We start from the raw sequence: 25,049 nt of genomic DNA on the forward strand, positions 1-25,049 counted from the left end.
TCCGATGTCTTAAAAACCATTTTTTCATATATGTGGTCTGCTCTTTTGTTTGTTTTGGTGGAAGTGCAACTCTGATGGCCAGAAATGGGAGTCCCTCCTTCAGTTTTACTCATATCTGAGTATTTTCTCATTTTAATTGTTTTCCTTAACTCATGAGTTATCTAGAAATGCATTAATTTCTAAATATAGGTGATTTTATTAATTTTGCTTTCTATCTGAACTGAATCATGATCAGTGTAGAGGACATTGTGCTGCACTGTCCAGATTCCCCTTAAGGATCCCCTATCCCCACCCTTGGTGAAAGCCCTTAACCACAAGCCCTCTCTAGGAGCCATCTTCAGTTGAAGTCTACCTCAATTGCAGAGGTGTAAAGAGGTATAAGGGCCAAGACCCCTCATCTCAAGTTAGTACAATTTTGAAAGGCTATCCTACTTGGTCAGCTGAAGCCATTGTTGTGACTGCAATACAGCTAACTTCTTCAATTTCCAATCCTGCTTCCCTCTCTCACTTTCCAAGAATTAATCCCATTAACACTCCCCAGTAAATTTTTTGGCATGCTATTCTGAGTTTACATCTTTCAGGAAGCTCAACTTACCACAATTAGATAATTTAAAAATATTGTTAATTTTTTATAACATTCCATGCATACTTAAAAATGTGCATACTCTAATTTTTTAAATTACTTTCTTGGTTTGGTGTTTCCCAAATTTGAAACCCAAACTACCATGAAACTTGGCTCATGCTACAAATTGCTAGGGAGATTTTTGTTTTCCACTTAAAATCCAGTTTAAATCCCACAAGCATCCTTGCAGTCTTCCCTTGCTACTGGCTGACATTTTTTTCCTAATCCATGCTCTCACTGAGGATGTAGACCTTTCAGTATCTGGGCTTCCTGTGGAGATTTCAGTTCCAATTTTCCACTGCTTACAAACCCAAGGACTCAAATCCTGCCCTTGCATGGCTGATAAAACCCAAGTCCCTTTGGTTACTGATGGCATACAAAGCATCATTACCCACTTACCTTTCTAGCTTCTATTTCCTCTACACTTTTCATTCTGAGGATTTATTTCATTTCTATAAATGTTATTTAAAAGGATATTTATGTTTTATCTTGTATTTCTAGGTGTTTTTAAGCTAAAGTTCTTTACGATTAGTTTGCTATGTTGCTCTATTCTGTTTGAAACATGAATTTCTGCTCAATTCCATGGTTAAGCCCACATAGTAGATGGGACAGCATTTTGTCATATGATTATACAGACTTTGGTATATGTCTCAATAATTTGGTGATTTACAGTTTCTTCTGAGGAAAAGTAGGAAGTCATAAAAATTAGGCATGCAATGAATCAAGGTGCCTATGGAAAGTTTTCCCACATCTTCTTTTAAAACATTTTATTTTATATATATTCATAGGCCCAACTCCAGAGATGCTGATTTGGTAGGCCTGGGACATTTATCTGTAGGGATAAACTTCCCTTTGTGATCTCCGGACTTGGTGTCCACTGGTCTAAGATAGTTTTAGAGGTTGGTTATATATAGTTTACATACCTATAATTTAGTCAAACTGTACCATCTGGTTTTGAAATGATCAGTAGGAACTAGTCAGTCCTGTATCTATGTTGCCCAGAAAGGAGTCTGCTATCTCCTTTTTGCTTCCACAAACGCATCTTCGGGAGCTGCAACTGACTTCGGGACACATGGCTGACTTTATACAGCTGATTGTAACTGAGGTGTATGTTTTAGTACAGATTTGAAACACAGTTAAGGCCAGAAAGAGAGGGTAGAACTGTAACTGGCTGTATAAGTCCTTGGACAAAATAACAGAAGGACATTTCTAATGGCTATAGAACTCTCATTTAGGTATTACAACAGTGTGAAAGTAACAAGCTTCATGTTGTTTGAATCAGGAACAAGCCAGAATCACTTCATTCCAAAAAAGTCAGCTGCTTAAAGAAAAGCAGATTGAACTGTTTTCTTCCCACACTGAACAAAGAAAAGAAAAAGGAAAAAAAAAGATGTTATTTATAACCTCAGTAAATAATAATAGATATTTATTGGAGCAATTACCACGTTTTCTTTCTTGTAAAACCAGATTTATGAGCCATTTTATAACATCAGAGGTGATTTAGAACCATGTAATTACTAAAAACAATCTGACAATATATGCATTATTTTCTCTTTCTACTGAATGGAGAAAATCAAAAGGTGAAGCCTGTCACTGGGGAGACAGAGCCAAAATTAAATTTTAGTCTTATGAGAGTTGAATCTGACTGTATTAACTCAGTACTTAAAGCTTGTTTTGGTTTCAACTTTCTTCTCAGTTTCAAGTAAGACCTAACACAGGACACAGCATCTAGGCAAAAAATCGCTAAGTTCTGTGAGACATTTTCCTCTCTATGCAGGATTCTCTGTCTTATATATTTCCCTTTAATCAAAACTATACCAAATCAAATTTTATTTCATATTTTTCTCTCAACTAAAAAGAGACATACATATTTTTATTATATAGAGAGCAATTCTACAAAATCAGAATGCCAATGGCTAAAAATATTGCCTCTTCAGGTTCCTCAGGAATATTCAGAGTACTAAAAACTTAAATGAGAGTGCACAGTAGGCCAGGGTATGACAAGAATGAGGATTGCATAATAGAAGTCTAGTGATGTACATTTCAAAAAAGCTAGGTTTTTGATGAAGAACAGAGAAAAAAATGGCAGTATAGAAAGGGACACATGAGTTGAGGGAGACAAAGACTAACAATTGCGGGACTGCAGAAGAAGCACTGTCTTTAGAGAGCCATCAATTTCCATTAGAACAAGAAGGTAAAGAAAACACATTCAAAGAGAAAGACCCTGAATTCCACAGGGTACAATGAAGGAGCTTGAAAGGATGTTATGAGCTGGATGCTTAAACTGTGATTGTATTCAGATATCTGGGTTTGAGATCACATGGTATCCTTCTCAGAAGGTATTTATTCTTGAGGATCATACATCTTCTAAGATGAAAAAGAAAGTCTATCTGAAGGAAGAAATTTCAGATAGACAAAGTGATGAAAAGATGTTTGGTAAAGAGAGTATCGGGTCAATGCTACAAAAAACACCAACAACTCTGCCTAGCAATAATAAAAGCTAAAAAAAAAGAAAAAAGAAAACATCTTCTGACTGCTTGCTACTTAGGCAGCTAATTGCCTGTTTTCTTAAGATAGTTCTGATAGGGCCAGACATTGGTTATGGGGAGTTTTCATACTGGTAGTCCGTAGGTAAGAATGGCTGGCATGATAAAATGTATGGATCACTACTTATAAACACCTTGATTCATTTTGAAAAGACATGTGATGAGGGAAAATGATGGAAGCACCTTACTGCCACAGTGCTGTTTACCCACTACCACAGGTGGCTTACCCTACCTGTGTGTCCACCCAGACATCTGGAGAAGTCCCTACCCCAGGATGACAGACAGTACAACAGACCTATTCCTTGAATGCAACAAATCTGTTTGAGGACCTCCAAATCCTGCTTTGAATAACCATGCAAAGAGGGACTATTATGTCACAAGATTCTGTTACCCACTATCCTCTCAAAATATGTTACTGGACAAAGGCTGTGGATTCTTTTGCCTGACACGCTCAATAACCAATTCCTGAGACACTAGGGTTTCAAAGAAAGAAAGAGTTTACTACTAGGTGAGAGCAGATGGCCTACTGGCTCAAAATCTGTCTGCTGGAATAGTTGTAATTCTGATAGTTTTATTAGAGAAAAAGACGGGCAGGTTTGGGATAATGAGAACAGTGGCCCCAGATGATGTAATCAGGGGGGATCTAATTATTGAGTATATGCAGATTGATTACATGCTTAGTCACAGAACCTATGGAAGAAAATGGTGGAGTGAGGTATGGGTGACTTAAAGGTTAAAGTCTGAGCTACTGTGCATGTCAGGTGGGCCCACTTTTGTTAGATCCAGTCTCAGTTATCAAGATAACTTTGGACTTGGGGTGAGTTAGCTCTGGGTGGGCCCATGACCCTTCATTAACAAACATTAGGGGCTGTCTTTAGTGATTACAAAACTCTAAAAAAGCTGAAAAACTGGGTAACTGGGTACAAATGAAGGTTAATCACAAGGTTTTTACAGTCACAGGGGCAGAAGATAAAGGTTATACAATCATTATCAGAGATCAAGGCAGATGGATTACAATTTAGAGATTTCAGGTATTTCCCTCTGTCTACTCCCAATATACCAGAAAGCAAAAAGGAATATTTATATAATGATTCAGTAATCAGTCATCACTTAAGTCCTGATTTCTTGGTTAAATAGAACAAAACCAAACAATCTCTTTTCACATAAATACACAACCTTTACACTTTCTACCTCTTTCTTTCAAGGCACAGCAAGAAAGAACTATATAAACCTTAAAACTAAATTACAAACGGATGAGACAGACTATAAATCTAACTCAGAGAACACTGACAGCAACTTCCTAATGAAGCCACAGACAAAGAACCCTCCATGGAGGTCACTACTCAAGAGGACCTGAATCTCTACGAATCACATACACAACCACTATGGTGGGAGGAGGCACGATGTTATGAAGAAAGGATAGATTTTGAAGTCAGAGCTGAGTCCAAATCCTGGCACCAATCATCAAAAGTTAGTCACCCAACTTGCTGAAATTCAATTTTCTTGTACAAATGTTGTAAGGAGTAAATGAGATCTGACCCAAAGTCAATGCTGTTAGTCACTAAGCTACACATAACATGTGAAGGCAGAATCTTCCAGTAGTTTTATATTATGGTAACTATATTTCTTAAAAGTTTTTGAACCTGCAATTGTTTCAGTTTCTCAAGAGCACTTTTTTTCTGGTTTTCTAAACATATTTCGAAAAGGTTGAGCCTAGGTGGTCTGCTTTCATCTGTAGAGCCTTCCAAAACTATGGAAGAGGAAGATGAAGTACATATTTTTGGTGTTTGTTTAACCCAACGGTGATTTAAGTATGTGGATTATACATTTTGTTGACAACTAGAAAGTCATCTTATCTCAAAATTACAAAAGATAAAGGACTGGTGTTATTACTATTTTACTAACAGAAAATAGGCTTTAAAAGGAGATGACTTGCCCATGGTCCACTACCACTAAGTGCCAGCATTAGGTGCAATCCCAAGAGTTTAGATTCTCTATGCCTCTTTCATAACAGTGCTGACTGAAAATCAGAATGTGCTCATTGCACTGAAAAAATACTGTACTTTTTTCCTGAATATAAAAGTAGTTCATTCTTACACAAAATCTAAAAAACATAGAAAAGTATAAAGAAGAAAATAGATACCACCCACAATTCTATCACCCAAAGATAATCATTGCTAACATTTTGGTTTGGTCTATTTCCTACCCATTTTTTTCCCTATGTATAAATACTTTTTTAATTCATTGTTTCTTCTTTCTTTTATCTTTCATTTCATCCAAATCATTTTCCCATGGCATTAGATATTCTTTTAAAATTTTTATAATGGCTGCAAAACCATCATATGACTGTCATTCATTTTAACTCTGTACTGTTGAGAATTTAGTTTTCTTTTCTCAATTTTATATGATATTGATATGATTATCTGTTTTGTTAATCTTTCTATACTTCTGACTACATTTTCAGTATGGATTCTTAGAAATAGATCTGAGATTGATACACTATCAAATTACTTTTCAGAAAGGTAGCAAGTAACCTTACTACCAACAATATGTTATTCATGAGGCCTCTTTCTCTTCATTATGTTTTCTCTGGTGTTGAATAAGCTGTGAGCTATAACGATAAGCTTTCCCACACTCACTACATTTATAGGGTTTTTCCTTAGTGTGGGTTCTCAAATGTAGAATAACTTGAGAAGTCTGCCTGAAGGTTTTCCCACATTCATTACACTTATAGGGTTTCTCTCCAGTGTGAACTCTCTGATGATCAACAAGGTTTCTATTAGAAGTAAAAGCTTTCCCACACTCATTACACTTGTAAGGTTTCTCTCTACGATGAAGTCTCTGATGTTCATTAAGCATCTTCCTCAAGATGAAAGCTTTTCCACACTCATCACATTCATAAGGCTTCTCCCCAGTGTGAATTCTCTGATGGTCCATAATCTTTGTATTAGAACTACACGTTTTCCCACACTCCTTACATTTGTAAACTTTTTTTCCTTTGTGCATTCTCTGGTGTTGAGTAAGGTTTGAACTACGGCTAAAGGCTTTCCCACATTCAATACAAGTATAGGGTTTTTCCCCAGTGTGAACTCTGTGATGTGAAATAAGACCTGAACTCCTACTGAAGGCTTTCCCACACTCCTTACATTCGTAAGTTTTCTCCCCACTGTGGATTCCCTGGTGTCGAATGAGGTGTGACTTACCACTGAAAGATTTCCCACATGCATTGCATTTGTAGGGTTTCAGTCCAGTGTGGATTCTCTGATGAACAACAAGGTTGGAGCTATGACTGAAGGCTTTTCCACACTCCTTACACTTATAAGGTTTCTCTCCTGTGTGGATTCTCTCATGTACCGTAAGGTTTGCACTTTGACTAAAAGCTTTCCCACACTCCTTACAGACATACTGTTTCTTTTCAGCCTGAATTCTTTCATTTGTTGAGGGGTCAGAATCTTTTTCACATTCCTGGTTACTCACTTCTGTGAATGTTTTATTGTTTTTAACTGTCATATATTTGAAGTTTCTTATCTTTCTCCTCATTTTCTCTTGCTTGGAGCATCTCAGTGGCCTTTCCAGTCTTCTTACCCTTCAGAAGGTATTTAGATTTTGAGTTCCTTGTCAGCACCTCTGTGGAGTCCTCTTAAAAGACAATGAGATACTGATTTTTCAGAAATGATGCTCTGGAATCAACACCTCACCAGTCCCCATTTCACCACCTGGGATGAGAAACAGAAATTGTGTATGTCACCTGTTCTCTGTACTGGCAGAAGGAAAACTATCTAAGGACAACAAGATGTTGTAGACCACATGTTGGGTAAGTGTTCAAAGGAAGGAGGAACTGATCAAAGAAGGTGAGAGAAATAAGGCAGGACATAGGCAGAGAAGTCAAAGTGAAGGCTTATTGAAAGCCAGTGGCTAAGAGGAGCCGAACAGGCCCAGAATCATAATTAGCAATAAATAGTATATAATTCACTCTGGTTTCCTCCTGCCTTATCATCCACTCTCAGATCTAGAACCATCTAAATCCTAATGTAATTGCAACAAAATTCCGGTCCTTATCAAAACTGAACTGAAAGATCCTTACATCAATAGCTCAAATGACTCATCTTCAGATCAATGTGGCTTTTAGTCCATGCTGATGTATTCCCCTGGTAGTGGTGAAATAATGGCTGGCACAAATAGGAGCTCAAGGACTGTTTTATAGAACAGTAATTGGGATTCTGTCAAGAGTATGACTAAGATTTCATTTTACTCTAAATTAAGGTCTATATCCCTATCATTAAGTCCTGTCTGGATAAGGAATAACATAATTCTTTCAGTATTGGAGCTAGTCACATTAATACTTACTCCATAGGGCTTATCTGTATCTGGATCCAGCCCATGTGCTAATTTTGTCTGTTTGCTTCTCTCCAAGCTATCACTCTAACAGACCATGTCTACTGGGTGAATGTGAGAAACTTAGGTGGGGAGGATGATTAGTTAAAACATGTTAGGGGTAACTCTGACAGAACTTCACCTTATATAATAAGTAAAGTATCTAAGGATGGCAAAGGGTGAGGGTAGGGGATAGCACAACCAAGAGGTTTTGATACATAAAAACAAATATCAGGAAATGAGCAGGCATTTCTCAACTGGTTCAACATGAAACTATAGATAGCTTCTGAAGACCTCAAATCTAGAGGGGGTTGGGTTGCAAAAGAAAACTGAAAGATGACTTCATGATACTAACACAGGCTAGCTTTCCTTTTACTATGTTCCTTTTCAGATTTGTCCATATGCATATTGTTACACAGCTATAAACATGCTGTAGATATAATTTTTAAATTAAATTTAAAAAATATATAACAAACATTCTTAACATATATCATTCTGTTCTACATATATAATCAGTAATTCACAATATCATCACATAATTGCATATCATCCTCATGATCATTTCTTAGAACATTTGCATCAATTCAGAAAAAGAAATAAAAGGAAAACAGAAAAAAAATCATACATACCATACCCCTTACTCCTCCCTTTCATTGATCACTAGCATTTCAAGCTACTAAATTTATTTGAACATTTCTTCCCCCTATTATTTATTTTTATTCTGTATGTTTTACTTGTCTGCTGATAAGGTAGATAAAAGGAGCACGAGACACAAGGTTTTCACAATCACACAGTCACATTGTGAAAGCTATATCATTATATAATCATCTTCAAGAAATATGGCTACTGGAACCCAGCTCTACATTTTCAGGCAGTTCTCCCCAGCTTCTCCATTACATCTTGACTAACAAGGTGATATCTATTTAATACGTAAGAATAACCTCCAGGATAACCTCTCAACTCTGTTTGGAATCTCTCAGCCATTGATACTTTATCTTGTCTCATTTTGCTCTTCCCCTTTTTTGATCGAGAAGGTTTTCTCAATCCCTTGATGCTGAGTCCCAGCTCATTCTAGGATTTCTGTCCCACATTGCCAGGTAGGTCCACACCCCTGGGAGTCATGTCCTACTCCCATGACAAGGAGAGGGCGGTGAGTTTGGTTGTTGTGTTGCCTGGAGAGAGACGCACATCTGAGCAACAAAAGAGGTTCTCTTGGGGGTGACTCTTAGGCCTAATTTTATGTAGGCTTGACCTATCCTTTGTGGGTTAAGTTTCATATGAACAAAACCCCAAGATTGGGGACTCAGTATATTGCTTTGGTTGTCCCCACTGCTTGTGAGAATTATAGATATAATTTTGTATCCTACTTCTTCCACTTAATTTTTCATATTTGTCCATACTGCTATTTAATCTTCACATGGTCATTTTATGGCTACATAAAACATCACCGCTTGGGATCCATTATAATTTAGTTACCATTCTGGTAGTTTTCCTGAAGGTGTAACCAATATCAATAATGCTATCATGACCACTTTATAATGTTTTCTTCCTATTTAAATATATTTCCAGGATAAAATTTCCATGAGTGGGTTACTAGGTTAGAAGGAATGAAATTGTTTTGCAATTTGCTTTTCAAAAGTTCAGCCAGTTTCCATTGTGTCATAGCTTTCTGATAAACTGAGTCACACTCTCTGGAGAAGGGACATACCCAATACTGGGCGCTCAAGACTAGTGAGAAGAAAACAGATATGGGAAGAGGAGATCAGAATTCACATCTTAGTAGTACAGGAGCCACTGATTCCATACACATGTGCACAAACAGGCTCATGCCTAAGATATGAAGACTGGAGAGACTGGTGGGGGAGACTGTATTCTTGCCAGGATACCGAGTACACTAACATCCAGCTGCTGCTACCTCTCCTAATATGACAGGATGAAGCAGGTGGAGGAAAATCAGTGACAAGCAGGCAACTGCAGAGCAGAATGGGATAGCAAATAAAATCACCTCCAAAGTTCTCTCTATAAGAAAGTCGATGGTTCTTTCTCAATTTATTTTCCATTGCTAATCTTCTTTGAAATGTTCTCTTTCTTTCATACATTTCTTAAACTAGTAATTGTTGAACATCCCACCCTGTACATATCACTGTTTGGGTGTAAATTGGGTAATTTTTTTGGGAGTGTGAAATTTATACCCAATTTGAAGGAGCTTACAATTGAGTAGAATGGCAAAAAAATAAGAGAGCAAATTACAAAGTACGCAATTAGGAGATGAAGGGGGCCATGGGAAGGAACAATTACTGAGCCTTGGAATGGTTGGGGGAAGATTCTTAAAAAGGCTGAACTTAAACTGAGCCCTAGAAGATAAGCAGGAATTGTTTTCTCAAAGAGAAGGTGGTACAGGATTGGTGTACTAAAAATTAAATAGGTGATTACACTATAATGTAAGATTCATTAGGGCAAGGGTTTTGATCTGTTTTGTAGTCCATTGTATTCCTAGTACTTAGAACAATGGAGATGCATAGTAAGCACTCAAAAAACCTTTTTGCTGGATAAACAGATGAAGGAATCAAAGAATCAAGTTGCTTGGAGTGAATCAGATGACAGAAAGTTGGAAATTATAAGACAAAAAACGTGGATATATTCGTTTCCTGGTGTCTGCCTGTGCAAAAAAAAAAAATGTGGATATGATTTTATGGTCAAAGGAAAACAAGTTCTAAACAAAGAGTGAAATCTACCCTTAATTATTTTTCTTCATTTTATTTTCTCTTTTCCACCTTGCTATCCTCGTCTCTTGTTACTTTTCTTCTCTTTCTTATGTGTCAAGAATAAGTTTTTCAAGACTTCCAAGAAGATGGCGGACCCAGTCCGTCCAATAAAACAACTATTAAACAGGCAGAAACTGTCTGAAACAACTATTTTGCAACTCCAGAGGCCAGAAGAACACTGTACAACATCTAGGGAAGAGTGGGAGGAAGAGGTTGATAAATTATGGTAAAGGACTGTAAATTGCTCTTTCCATATGCCCTATGGTGGCTACTGACACCCAGCCTTCACTCTCACAGCAAACCACTGTGGAGTCCAGTCTCTGGTTAGCTGCTGCTGGTAGAAAGGGGCATAACAATCCTGTTCCCCAAGAACAGAGGTGTGCACAGCTAATTTATGATCATGACTTTTGATTAGCAAATTCAGATTGCTGGGTCTTGGCCTGAGGCCAGCTACTGTTTCAACCTACTATTATTTCACCCTCACCAGAAGAGGTGGTGGAAATTTAAAGATGCAGAGTTTCTGCAGGGTCACTGAGGGAAGCTAAATGAAGGGCTGCATCTGCTAGGCAGGCCAGGAAAGCTCAGCTTTGGGAACCATCACACAGGCTTTTGGCATCCTTCCCGACCCCTCTCCACAGGGTACTTTGGAGCCTATCTGTACCCCCTTTGTGGGTCCCTAGCACAGTTTTGACTGGGAAAGACCAAATTGGGGAAGTCCTCCCTGCTGTGGTCTTCCTCCTGGAATTGGCCCTCCACGCAAAAGCACTGTGAGATAATGAAAGAAATTAAAAAAACCACAGAGGCAGACATCTGGGACAAAGGAATTCTGGCTTCAGATATCCAGGAGGAAGAGGTTTATCCCCTCAGAAACAGAGGGACAACGAAACTCCTATAAATGAGGGATCTCCAAAATAAGTAATAAGCTAAAGCCCAGGACAAAACAGAGGTGCAGTAAGACAGGGAAAAGCCTAGACAATGCATTCACCTTGGGCGGACCTTACTGATAGGAAGGCTGAAGCTCAAGAAAATCTCTGTCTTATCACTAGCTGGTTACAAAACTAGGAAACAAGCATTACTCCCAGGGAGTAAGCCCTAAAATTAACACCACAAAATACTAAAATGCACACTGTGTAAAAAAAGAGAACAAGATAAACACAAAACATGAAATGATGGCCCATCACAGGAAGAGGATAAAAATCCAGAAAAAAAACCAATGAAGATGAGAATGTGGACATGCTGAACAAAGCCTTTTAAAAAATCATCTTAAAAGTGCTTAGGGAGGATGATTACATGGTATGTGAATATATATCAATGAAAATAATAATAAAAAGTCAGTAAAGAGCTGCTCCTTTTGGAAAACAGAAAAGTATAAATATATGTTGCTTGGATCTTATACAAGGCAGCTTAGGCTGAAATGCAAAAGGGTAAGTTTTAACCATGGAACCAGCTAGGGGCCAAAGAATGTGAACTTTTTTTCTCTGTACATGCTTTTAAGGGATTGGGTCACAATCCCAGAAAAAATACTTTTTCAAGATGTACATATATTAAGAGTTTGGGGTTGAATTATTACTGCAAGGAGTGCTAAGAATATTTGCAGTCACCTTCGTTGGGACAGTAACCTATGAATGAATCACAGCCCAAAGACAAGTGACCATATACCCATTAGGGACAGAAAACTATCTGAGGGACTTAGCTGAGGTAACTAGCTGCGGCAGCCCAGGGCCCAGGCTCTTTCCTAAAGGGCCTGTGACAAACCTTCTTTAGTCAAGGACAAAGGTCTATAAAGTAAACAATCTCCCCAAAGAGGGAAGAATGTAACCACTGTTGTAAAAATGACATTGATTGTATCTTAGTCTCAAATCTTTGTAAAACATCAGATTTTAAGCCTCTTTAATGATTATACTAGAGACCCAATGTCCTTATACTAAATGGAATGTCTTTGCTCTAAAATCATCTATTACTCCTCGTACTCCACCCATCCCTTGTGGGATGTTAAACTTCCAAATGGCCACCACCAGAGAAATACTCCTGTTCATAAGTCCCAATAAACCCATGTCTGCTTTGGCGCCTGGTGTGTTTTTCAGTCTCACAGCAGCCCTAGCCTATGTTCTGCATGGACTCTGTCTGGGCCAGAACACCAGCATAGAAGAGAGCTGGAAAGAACCCACCAGTTTGAGCGGATTATCTATGACTCATTTTCCCAAATCCTCACCTGTAAACCCCTGTTTTAAAAACAAGTCAAAATGAGGAGTGACTGTATAATGATTATGGGGTTTCCTTTAGGGTAATTCAAAAGTTCTGGAACTATATATTGGTGATCATGTGAATACACTAAGTCACTGAAGGCAGATTTTATGTCATGTATATTGTACCACAATTTCTTTAAAATTGAAAAACAAAACAAGTTTGGATGAAATACAAGGACTTCAAATTTAAAAAAATGCTTATGGAGATGAAGTAAAGTACAGATAAAGAACTACAGGATAACATAAAAACAATGAACAATATGGGAGTCTAAGTAAAAGTAATAGAAATTTTAAAATGGAACCAAACAGAAATAGTGGAGTTGAAGATCACAATAACTGAAATGAAAAAATGCCCAGGAGGGTTTCAAGAGCAGAGTGGAGTTAGCAGAAGAATCAGTGAACTTGAAGACAAGACACTTGATATGAGTCAGGCTGAGGAGCAGAAAGAAAAAAGAAATATTAAAAGCAAAAACAGCCCAAGACAACTAAGGGACATCATCAAGCATACCAACATACACCTTATGGGAGTCCCAGAAGGAGAGAAAGAAAAGGGGCAGAAAAAATAGTCAAAGAAATAATGACAGAGAACTTCCCAAACTTGGCAAAAGACATGAATATGCACATCCAAGAACTTCAGAGAACACCAGATGGATAAATATGAAGAAAGACACATCCTTATCAAATGCAAAAGACAAGGAGAAAGTTCTCAAAGCTGCAAGAGAAAAGCAACACATTACATACAAGGCAATCTCAATAAGACTGATTGTTGATTTCTCATCAGAAACCATGGAAGTATGAAAGCAGTGGGTTGAAATACTTAAAGTGCTGAAGGAAAACACGTCCTAGCCAAGAATTTTATATCTGGTGAGACTTTCTTTCAAAAATGAGGGAGAGATTAAGACATTCTCAGATATACAAAAGCTGAGGGAGTATATCACCACTAGACCTGACATACAAGCAATGCTAAAAGAAGTTCTTCAGAAGTAAATGAAATACACTAGACAATGGTTCAAAGCAGCATAAAGAAATAAAACCCTGAGATAAAGGTAACCATTTGGGTAATTATAAGTGTCAGTATTATTGTATTGTATTATTTGGTATCTAACTCCACTTCTTACTTACTACAGGTGCTAAAAAGCTAACGTATGAAAAGTAATAATAAAAATCTAGGTTTTTGAACATATAATATATCAAGACAAAGGGGTAATGAGTATTAAAAAAATGGTGGTGGAGAGGCAGAGGGGTATAGAAAAAGTATATGTGCATGCTAGTGAAGTTGGTATCAAACCAAATATAATTGTTATATATATAGTATGTTAAATTTTAACACTATGGTAACCACAAAGAAACAGATGTAAAATTTATGCAGATAGAAATGAAAAGGCACACTGTGGTAGTTAGACTCAGGTGTCAACTTGGCCAGGTGATGATGCCTAGTTTTGTGGCTGTGGATTTGAATCATTAGCTTGTGAAACTCATCTATGGCTGATTACATCTGCAGTCTCTAAGGGGAGTGCCTTCCACAATGAGTGATGTTTAGCTTAATTCATGGTAAGCTTAAAAGAGCTGAATGCAGCACAGCCCAAGCAGCTCAGCATACCTCACCTCAGCACTTGCAGCTCAGTTCAAACCTTTGGAGATGCAGAAAGAAGTCACCCCAGGGAAAGCTGTTGGAACCCAAAAGCCTGGAGAGACCAGCAGAGATTGCCCTGTGCCTTTCTGTGTAAGAAAGAACCTTAAATGAAAGCTAGCTGTCTTTCCTCTAAAGAACTACATGTTTTTAACTAAATAAATCCCCTTTTATTAAAAGTCAATCCACCTCTGGTGTGCTGCATTCTGGCAGATTTGGCAGACTAGAACACATACAATATAGTAAAACACAAAAATTCATACAAATATAAAAGTAGGTCTTAACAGAGGGGAAGATAAAAGAAGTATGAGACTTACAAAGGCTAAACAGCAAACTGACTATCAGTAGTGACTTTAAATGTAAATGGATTAAACTCTCCAGTCATATGGCAGAGATTGGCAGAATTGACAAAAACGCAAGACCCAACCATATGCTGACTGTAAGAGACTCACCTTAAAGCCAAAGATACAAATAAGTTGACAATGAAAGGCTAGAAAAATATATACCATGCCAAGTAGTAACCAAAGAGAGTTGGGGTAGCTAAACTACAATCAGATAAAACAAACTTAATGTGAAAAACAGTCATGAGGAACAAAGATGATCATTACATACTGATAAAGAGGACGATTCAGCCAGAAGATGTAGCAACTAATAAATACATACATTCATGTACCTAAAAGCAGAGTCCCAAAATATATGAAGCAAATATTCACAGATTTGAAGAGAGAAACTGATGTTCTACATTAGTAGCAGGAGACTTTAACACCTCGCTCTCAATAGTAGATAGAACAACTAGTCAGAAGCTCTGACAGGAAGAACAGGACTTGAATGATATACTAAACCAACTAGACCTAACAGACATATATAGAGCACTACACCCAATGAAAACAGAATACACATTCTTCTTGAGTGCACATGGATCTTTCTCCTGGGTAGAATATCTGCTGGGTCACAAAGCAAGTCTCATTAAATTAAAAAATATTGAAATCATACAATGTATATTTTCCAACCACAACAGAATGAAGGTAGAAATTAAAAATAGAGGAGGAAATGGAAAATTCACACACAAGTGGAAATTAAACAACATACTCTTAAACAACCAATGGGTAAACAGGAAATCAGAAATAAAATTAGGAAATATCTTGAGGTGGATGAAAATGAAAATACAACATACCAAAACTTATGTGATGCAGTGGAGGCAGTGCTGAGAGGGAAATTTATAGCTTTAAATGCTTATATTGAAAAAGAAGACTCCAAAACAGAGACCCAACCTCAAAACTGAAAGAACTATTAAAAGAAAAGCAAACTAGATTCAAAGCAAGCAGAGGAAGGAAATAACAAAGATTAAAGCAGAGATAAAGGAAATAGAAACCTAACAAAGACAAAACAACAGAAGGAATTGTTGGTTCTTTGAAAAGATCAACGAAACCAATGAACCTTTACCTAGACTGACAAAGAAAAAAAGAGAGAGGATATACAAATAATAAAAATCAGAAATGAAAAGAGGGGACATTAGTACAGATTCTACTGAAATAGAAAGAACTCTAGGTGGATACTACCAACAACTGTATGCCAATAAATTAGATAACCTAGATGAAATGGACAAATTTTTAAAAATACACAAAGTACTTACACTGACTCAAGGAGAAATAGATCTCAATAAAACCAACTACTAATAAAGAGATAGAATGAGTAATCAAAAACCTTCCAACGACAAAAAGCCCAGTACTAGATGGTTTCGCAGGTGAATTCTACCAAACATTCCAAGAAGATTTAACGCCAATCCTGCTCAAACTTTACCAAAAATTGAAGAGGAGAGACTCCCTAACTCATTCTACAAGGACAACATCACCCTCATGTCACAGCCAGATAAAGATATCACAAGAAAACTACAGACCAGTATCTTGCATCCCAGGTATGCAAGACTGGTTCAACATAAGAAAATGAATTAATATAATTAACCACATTAACAGAATGAAGGAAAACAACCACATGATCATCTCAATTGACACAGAAAAGGTGTTTGCCAAAATGCACCACCATTTCTCAATAAAAACACTTAGAACACAAGGAATAGAAGAAAACTTGCTCAACATGATAAAAGGCATATATGAAAAGCCCATAGCTAACATCCTTAATGTTAATATAAGTTAATGGTGAAAGACTGAAATCTCCCTCTAAGATCAGGAACAAGACAAGGATGGCCACTGTCACCACTGTTTTCAACATTGTACTTGAAGTTCTTGACAAATCAGTTTGGCAAGAAAAAGAAATAAAAAGCATCCAAATTGGAAAGGAAGATATAAAACTTTCCCTATTTGCAGATGATATGATTCTATAAACAGAATTCTGAAAATTCAATAACAGAGTGCCTAGAGCTAATAAATGAATTCATCAGAGTTACAGGGTACAAGATGAACACCCCAAAATCAGTGTTTTGTTTATACACAAGCAATGAACAATTAGAAGAAGAAATCAAGAAAATAATTCCATTTATAATAGGAACTAAAAGAATCAAATATCTAGGAATAAATTTAACCAAGGACATAAGGACCTGTATTCAGAAAACTACAAAGCATTTCTAAAAGAAATTAAAGACCTAAATAAATGGAAGGATATTCCAGGTTCATGGATTCGAGGACTAAATATTATTAAGATGTCAATACTACTCAAAGTAATTTATAGACTCAATGCAATCCCAATCAAAATTCCAACAACCTTCTTTGCAGAAATGGAAAAGCCAATTATCAAATTCATATGGAAGGGTCAGTGATCCTGAATAGCTAAAGCCATCTTGCAAGAGAAGGATAAAGTTGGAAGTCTCATCCTTTCCAATTTTAAAACTTATTACAGCCCCTGGTAATCAAAAAGCATAGTTCTGGCACACAGACAGACATATAGACTAATGGAAAAGAACTCAGAGCTCAGAAACCAACCCTCACATTTATGAACAACTGAGTTTTGGCAAAGACTGGGAAAGAATAGTGTCTTCAACAAATTTTTTGCAAATGGATCTCCATTTGCAATAAATAAATAAATAAATAAATAATAAGGAGGACCCCACTACCTAACACCATATACAAAATTCAACTCAAAATGGATCTGAGACCTTAATATAAGAACTAGAACTCTCAAACTCCTGTAAGAAAACATAGGGAAGCATCTTCAAGACCTTGTGTTAGGCAATCATTTCTTACATTTTACACCCACAATATAAGCAACAAAATAAAATATAAATTGGACCTCATCAAAACTACAAACTTGTTTCTCAAAGGACTTTATCATGAGAGTAAAATGACTAATCTACACAATGGGAGAAAATATTTGGAAGCAACATATCCTATAAAGGATAAATATCCAGAATATATAAAGGAATCATTCAATTATCAACAAAAAAGACAAACAACCCAATTTAAAAATGGACCATAGACCTGAACAGACATTTCTCCAAAGAAGATACATAAGTGAACAACAAGCACATGTAAAGATGCTCATTATCATCAGCCAAAGGGGAAACATAAATCAAAAACACAACGAAATACCATTTCATACCCATTAGAATGGCCGCTATTGAAAAAAAAAAAGAAAATAACAAGTGTTGGAAAGATGAGGAGAAATAGGAACACTCATTTATTGCTGATGGCAATGCAAAAAGTAGCCCCGTGGAAGAAAATTTGGTGGTTCCTCCGGAAGTTAAATATAGATGTATCATATGAGCAGCAATCTTACTACTAGTTATATACCCAAAAGAACTGAAAGCAGGGGCTTAAATATTTTCACACAGATGTTCATAGCAGCATTGTTCAGAATTGCTAAAAGATGGATGCAATCTAAGTGTCTATCACCTGATGAATGGAGAAATAAAATGTGTGGTGTATACACACAACGGGATGTCATTCAGCCATAAAAAGCAATGAAGTCCTGATATATGTGCCATCATGGATGGACCCTAAAGACATCATGTTGAGTAAAATAAGCCAGACATAAAAGGACAAATATTATACGATCTCACTGCTTTTGAAACAATTAGAATAAGCAAATCCAAAGAATCAGAATCTAGAGTACAGTTTAACAGGGGATGGGGTGGGAATAGGGAATGGGAAGTTAAGGCTTAAAATATAGACGGCTGCTATTTGGAGTGATGGAAATGTTTTGGTAATGGATGGTGGTGATGGTAGTACAACATTATGAACGCAATGAACAGCACTGAAATATATACCTGAATATGATTAAAAAGGGAAATATTAGACTGTATATATGGTAATAGAATAAAAAACTTTTTAAAAAATTCAAGGAACTATACTACATAGACAGCGAACCACAAGTTAAACCAGGGACTTTAATTAACAGTACTTAAAAATGTGCTGTGCTGGCCTGAAAAACCATGTTCTTCTAATTCAATCTTGTGGCTGCAGACCTATTGTGGGTGGGACCTTTTGATTAGGTTGTTTCCTTGGAGAGGTGACCCCTGCCCATTCAAGGTAGGTATTAATCCTTTCCTGGGGCTCCTTAGGAGAGAGAACTCAGAGTACATACAGAGGGCAGAGAGATGAAACCAAGAGACACAGATGCTTGGAGATACTGAGAAAGCCATTTGAAACCAGAAGCCCAGAAAGAAGGACAGCTTGTGCCTTCCCATGTGACAGAGAAATTCCAGACTTGACTGGCCTTTCTCAAGTGAAGGTATGCTCTTGTTGGTGCCTTAATTTTGACATTTTAATGGCTTTAGAATTGTAACTTGTAACTTAATAAATTCCATTTATAAAAGCTAAAATATTTCTGGTATAGTACATTCTGGCAACTTTAGCAAACCGAAATATTTTATACAAATGTTCCACACCAAAGCAAGGTGTTGGTGGTGGGGTGGTATATGGGAATCCTGTACTTTATTCATGATTGTTCTGTAAACCCACAACTTCTCTTGTGGGTTTCTTACAACAAGAAAGGAAGGAAAAAAAAAAAAAGAATATAGTTTTTCAAGCAGTGCCATTCATTTTCCCCAGTCCTAATATTTCCTTCCCACCCTTACACATTCCTGTTTCTCTCAGCTTCACGAAATGGACAACGGAGAAGAGAGGCAGCTGGGATATCCCATGGGGAGTAAATTATGAGACATAAAAAAGAAAGAATCTAAGAGATGTCACCTAGGAACTAGGAACCGAGTGATAATATATCTTGGTATTTCCAGAATGTTGCTGGTTTATATCTGTTATTTTAGAACCATTATTAATAGTGCCCCCCTTAATTCACAAAAGAACCCAAATTTGAACAATACATTTTCTATTACTTACCCAAAAGTGAAATTAGGAAAAGAATACTTTCAGAAGATTAGTCCAGATGGAAAAAAGGAATGAAGGAAGGAAATGAGTTGGAAAACAATTTAAGAATGCAGTATTAGAGGGCTTAGCACTTGAAGCTGCCAATAAATGTTAGTTGAATGAGTGAAGACATGAATGAGAGAACAAGTAAGACTTAGGACAGAGAACAAAAAAATCTAACTAGTTCCAGGAGAGTTCCAGGATTAGATAAAGAGTATGACTGAAGGAAAGAATCCAAGGTCATCAGGCCCAAGTCTGGATATCCAGAATGGTAGCATCATTAAGATGGAGACATGGGAAAACAAGTTAGACATGGGTGGAATATGCCAGGAATGATAAGACAGGGGATAGAGGAAGTCATAAAATGTATAAACTTATTAAGATAGGAATGTGGATTAGAAGCTAGAAGAATGGGAAATGCCTAGGGATATTAAGTATGGAAGGCCTAAGTGGTTCTGGGGAGCCTGAGGAGGGGACAAGACTTGTCAGGAGATGTGGGATTGGAAGCTTGAGGGGAGTTTGGTCAAAAAGAAATCTTACAGTTTATCCTCTGCCCAAATGGATAGGAAATTCCCTCAGAAATCCTGGAAGAATTCCCAGGCAATAGGAAGGCGGGCTCTTGGCTGGAGAAGTAGGACGAGGCAAAGATGAGACTCAGGGGCCAGGAGGACACTAAGGGTGCCCAGGCAATTGTGCATAAGCACACTCTTCAATGGCTGGGGAAGGGATGAGGACCAATGAGGTCCACAGCTCTCTGACCTGCAAACCATGAGAGTTGGTGGGTGAGTCTTCTGATCCTAGGACCACCATCCATTTGAGCCTCTGAGGAAACCCCAAAGGGTGGAGTGCTATTCCCAGGGAAGGAGAGAGAGGGAGAGGTTTTACCCAGGACACCATGTTCCATTAGTTCACCACGATTATCTGTGGATTCAGGTTCCGCTGAGCAATGGTCACGTGATCCTTGGTTACTGATTAGCAGCAGTGGAGTGAGGAATAAGAGGCAATACCTGAAAACACATTCCAGAGAGACAGAGATGTGAAATGTAAAAATTAGCGGAGACAAAAATAAATTAATAACAACCATAGAGGAAAATCTCAAGGGACTGCTTGATCTTAGGGAGAGAAAGGTCTAAGCTCTAAGAATAAAACAAAGGCTGACAGCATAAAGGAAAAATGGATAGATTTGAGCATATAAAAACCTCTGTACTTCCAAAATACATAAAAATCCTGTAATACAAACCAGAGTGTGCCTGATATATTAGAATTATTTTGTGTGCATTTGTATCCTTCCTCCTCATATGTACACACTAAGCTGGAAGTTCCCAGAGAACAGGGCCTATGATGTTTGCCTGTGGACGTTAAACAATGCCTGGCACAGAGAGTGCTCAATAAATATTGTTTGATACGAAATGTTGAATTAAACGAATTCAGGATACTGGAGTGCACATGGGGATGAACAATACCACAATTCTTTCTCTATCTGTTCATCCCTTTTGTGCTTCAGAGTGTCTGATAAATATCATAAAAGTATTTGTAATCTTGGCAATTCTCTTTCAACAGGGCCATCCAAGGCCTAAGTTCCCTAAGTGCCCCACTATCGGAGACATTCAGAATATCAGAGCTGAATGTAACCTCCTAGATCACCTAGTCTTATTTCAAATACAGAGATGGGGAAAATGGGACTTGGAGGCAGAACTGGAACTCAAGCCCAAGTCTCCTGACTCTCAAATGTGAGTTTACTGTATCGCCCTTCCTCCCACCCCAAAATTCCACTCCTTAACATCCAGAATCCACCCCCCCACCACTTACTGCTTCTCCTGATCAATAAATTGCCATGTAGAAATGTTCTCTTTCAGCCCTGGTCCCCATTTACTCTAGCAGGCAGGATTCCTGTCCCTAGACTAACTTCACAGTATAGATCTCACTCTCCCAGGAGACAAGGGAATGACTTACCCTTGCTCCTGTGCACAATAGCCCCTATTCCAAAGGCTCTGCCCCACACAGATCTTGCTTTTCCTCGTTGGGTTCAGAGAAGAAGTTTTCTACTGGGGTCTGGAATCACTGCAAACAGATAGAAATGACCAAGCCCTCTGAGAGCTCAACTCCAAGTAGACACAGAGTAATGTCCCATTCCCTGGGCAACTTCCGTTTCGATAGAACCGCAGGCAGTAAGGATGTTCATTGCCATTTTAAAGATAAGGAAATGAGACTCCTAGAGATTAACTGCCCAAGATCATATAGTTAGTGAGTGACAAGCCTTCTGTGTCTGAAGAAAATGCTCATTCCATCACAACACAGCCAGCTGCTCCTTTTCCCCCTTTGTGTTGATATATAAAAGCCTTGATCTTCTCCTCTAATTGCAAAATGAATTCCAACTGGTAAATTCTCCACAATGTAATTTTCCTCAGAAAGTCTGCAGAAAGGGCAACTTTGCTGAAGCTATTGTGTGTAACAAACAAAACTTCAAAGAGAAGAAATAAGATTTTTTTTTCAGATCTCCCATTTCTCAGGATTATTAGGCATCAAAATCTGTTTTGTGCTCCCCAGCCCCCCAAGCTCTGCTTCTAACTTCTAATCTGTTTCATTTCTTCCCTACCAGAATATAGCTCTACTTTGCATAGAGCTGTTAACTCCAAGACCTAGCACACTATTGGGCTAGTGCTCAATAATATTCGTTAAAAAATAAAAGAATGAGTAACTTTGAGCAAGACTCTGTCCCCCTTTCTGGGTCCCAATTTCCTCACTGGTAGCAGAGTGGGAGTTGTACTGGGAATCTGAGTAAGGGCTTGTGGAGGCTGCTATTTCCTGGGGAAGACCGGGGCTGGGGGGCGGGGGAAGGGGGACAACTCTTTCACCCTGAGACCCCCGGCTCTCTGAGACCGAGTGCCAGGGTTAGGGGCCGGGATGACAAAGTCCTGTCACCACCACCAGCCCGGTCCGAGAGAAGAGCTACGCGAAGTGGGGCGCGAGACCCCAGGCAATGGGGCAGAGCAGGGAGGGGAGGAGCAGTCCATAACGACCCATGGGGCGGCCGCGTCCTCGTCTTAGCAGCTAGCGGCCGTCGGAGTGGCCTGATTTTGGGCCTGTGCCCCCCACTCGTTTCCAGAACACAGCCTCACCCTCACCACGCCAGGCTGTCCCGCACCCCTCACCGAAAGCGCCGGACCCACTTCTTGAAACAAAGCGGAGACGGAATAACGTCACCGACACCCCACTAGCGCCCACCCTAACCTCCAGCCCTTCTAGGATTCGGTACGTTTCCGTATCTTGCTTCCCAAGCCTGGAGTCCTCCCGCCCCCACAGAGCCCGGCCGGATCCGTGGGCTCTCTGGCCCCGCCTCCAGCCCAGCTTTTCTTCTACCATTGGCTAGGAGGATGGAAGGATTTGTAGAGATCAGCCAATGCGCAGGAGGGCGCTGGAATGAGCCTGGGAATGGGACGAGGTTTGGTCGGAAAGACGAACCAATCAACTGGGCGACCAGGCCACCTCTTAAAAGAAGACTCTCTGAAGCAGATCTTGCGGTGCTCAGACAGGATCGGCTTCCGTTTACCCACAGTACACACAAGCTGTTTATTGAGTCCCTACTATATGCCGCAAGAAAATTAATTCCTCATCCCATGAGGTTCACAATCTAGTCAGGAAGATGGACAAAAACACATTGAACGTATAGGTAGAGGAAAGAGAGATAGGGATAGGACTATTTTATAGATGACAGGGAAGGCAGCAACAAGAAATGAGCAATCGAGACACGAGGATATCTGGAGGGAAGTTTTCCTGATAGAAAAGCAAGTGTAGAGGCCTTGAATCAGGAGGTGGGTGGGCACATTTAGGAGCTAGTAGACTATGATAAGGGTTTGGAATTTTGGCCTGAGTAACAGGAAGCTGGTGGAGGATTTTGGGACAGAGCAATGACATGTCTTTTTTTCCCATCACATGTTCAAAGATTATTAGCTATCAGACACGAAAGGAGCCAAGAACCTGTTTCTGTTTGACTCCATGACTTACATCTTAAAGTTTGCTCTGGCTGCTCTGTTGAGAATAGTCTGAAGGTGAGTAAGTAAGTAGGGAGCTATGTTGAGTCTATTTTTTGTATTCCAGGTGAGAAGTCATGGTGGCTTGGGTTAGTTTAGAAGTGATGGGGGTGGTAAGATATGATTCTGCATATATTTTGACAGTGCCAGCATGATTTGCTAATGAATTTTATGTGGGTGAAGGATGACTCCACAATTTTTTATCTGTGCAACTAGAAAAAGAATGCCTTTTTGGAAATGGAGTAGCATGAAGGAGGAACTGGTTTAGGGGGAAGAATCAATAGTTTTGTTTTGGACATGTTACATTTAAGATACTGATTAGATATCCAAGAGGAAATGTCATATACGCCGTAGTGATAGGAGACTCGAGTTCAGTAAAGAAGTCAAGGCTAAAGATATAAATTCTGGAGTTGTCTCTGCACAGGGCAAGATGAGAGACTGTAGGGAATAATTATAAAGAAGTCATCTGAGGATTAAGCTTCTGAAGTACTTCATCAATCAACAAATATGTAATGCATACTTAATTTTCTTATCCATCAACTCGTAGGGGGCACAACACCTTTGCCACATTTTATAGATGAGACCAAAACAAAAGAGATTTAGAGTTATTAGGCCTACACAAGTCTAATGGAAGCTGGAAGTAGAACTTGGGACCCTTTGTGATGGAACACAGCACTGTAGCCACTACATCAGGAATCACTTAAGAAGACTATCCATGTACATTAGGACAGCTGTAATAACCTTGAACTTGGTTTTGCTTTTCACTTCATCTTCTTTTTGAAGGGTGGTGTCATTAATTCTGACTCAAAGCTCCTGGCCCACATTTGGTCCCAGGAGTAATGACTACTCAATATTCTAGTCCAGTGGTCTTCAAATTTTAAAGGGCATAAGAATCACTTAGATGCATGTTAAAAATGCAATTTCTAGGCCCTCACCTCATCTGAACTGTTGCCCTTATCCACAAGCATATTTCTTTTCCTAGAAAATCTGTATTCAGTCCAGACTGTCCCCGTTTAGAAACCAGGGTATCAGCATTTTACATCACAATTGTTTAAATAAACAGCAATTTCTATCTTTATTATGACACTTAGTGTCTTCATGCCAGACAAAGAAGTTCAGACTCACATTTGGGTAAATGAAATCAATATCCATTTGGTGGGTTTTACTTTATTGATAAAAAAGGTAGAAATACAGTACTTCCCTTTGGGAGTTCACAATCTATTTGAGGATATATGTTTCTCAGGAAAAAGAAAGGATCCAAAGACACTTAAAATGTATGAAAGTGAATGGAACAACAACAACAAAAAAGATTAAAAAAAAACACAAATACAAAAGTGAATGGGAAAAAATAATGGTATGGTCACTTTTAAAAATGCTTATAAGAAAACAGAGGCCTAGATTGTAAGCTTTTAGAACAGACACATTAAGTCCAGAGTGGTGATTATTACTTCTGGATTCTGAGAGGCTGTTTTATATATATATAAAACCTGATATTTAGAGATAAGAATGAAGCCAAA

The 25,049-nt window shown here is 38.4% G+C and overlaps 1 protein-coding gene across 13 annotated transcripts; it reads right to left on the minus strand.

Annotated features, from left to right (window-relative positions):
* Window positions 1–323: 323 nt before the first annotated feature.
* Window positions 324–24,141, minus strand: ZNF660 (zinc finger protein 660). 13 transcript variants are annotated; one of them, XM_077129605.1, is made up of 5 exons: window positions 22,621–22,839; window positions 21,455–21,562; window positions 20,387–20,508; window positions 20,042–20,260; window positions 5,552–6,884 (listed from the first exon to the last, which is right to left on the minus strand). In XM_077129605.1, the coding sequence occupies exon 5, from the start codon at window positions 6,706–6,708 to the stop codon at window positions 5,725–5,727; it is 984 nt and encodes a 327-aa protein (XP_076985720.1). In that variant the 5' UTR covers window positions 6,709–6,884; window positions 20,042–20,260; window positions 20,387–20,508; window positions 21,455–21,562; window positions 22,621–22,839; the 3' UTR covers window positions 5,552–5,724. The 13 variants fall into 13 exon arrangements, 11 of the variants coding, with proteins under 11 accessions (XP_076985720.1, XP_076985726.1, XP_076985725.1 ...); XR_013162806.1 differs by lacking the exons at window positions 5,552–6,884; window positions 20,042–20,260 and adding an exon at window positions 324–1,980 and having other exon boundaries at window positions 20,261–20,508; window positions 22,621–22,832; XR_013162807.1 differs by lacking the exons at window positions 5,552–6,884; window positions 20,042–20,260 and adding an exon at window positions 324–1,980 and having other exon boundaries at window positions 22,621–22,829.
* Window positions 24,142–25,049: the final 908 nt, after the last annotated feature.

The sequence above is a fragment of the Tamandua tetradactyla genome, chromosome 15, assembly GCF_023851605.1.
Source record: "Tamandua tetradactyla isolate mTamTet1 chromosome 15, mTamTet1.pri, whole genome shotgun sequence".
In the NCBI taxonomy this organism is placed as follows: Eukaryota; Metazoa; Chordata; class Mammalia; order Pilosa; family Myrmecophagidae; genus Tamandua; species Tamandua tetradactyla.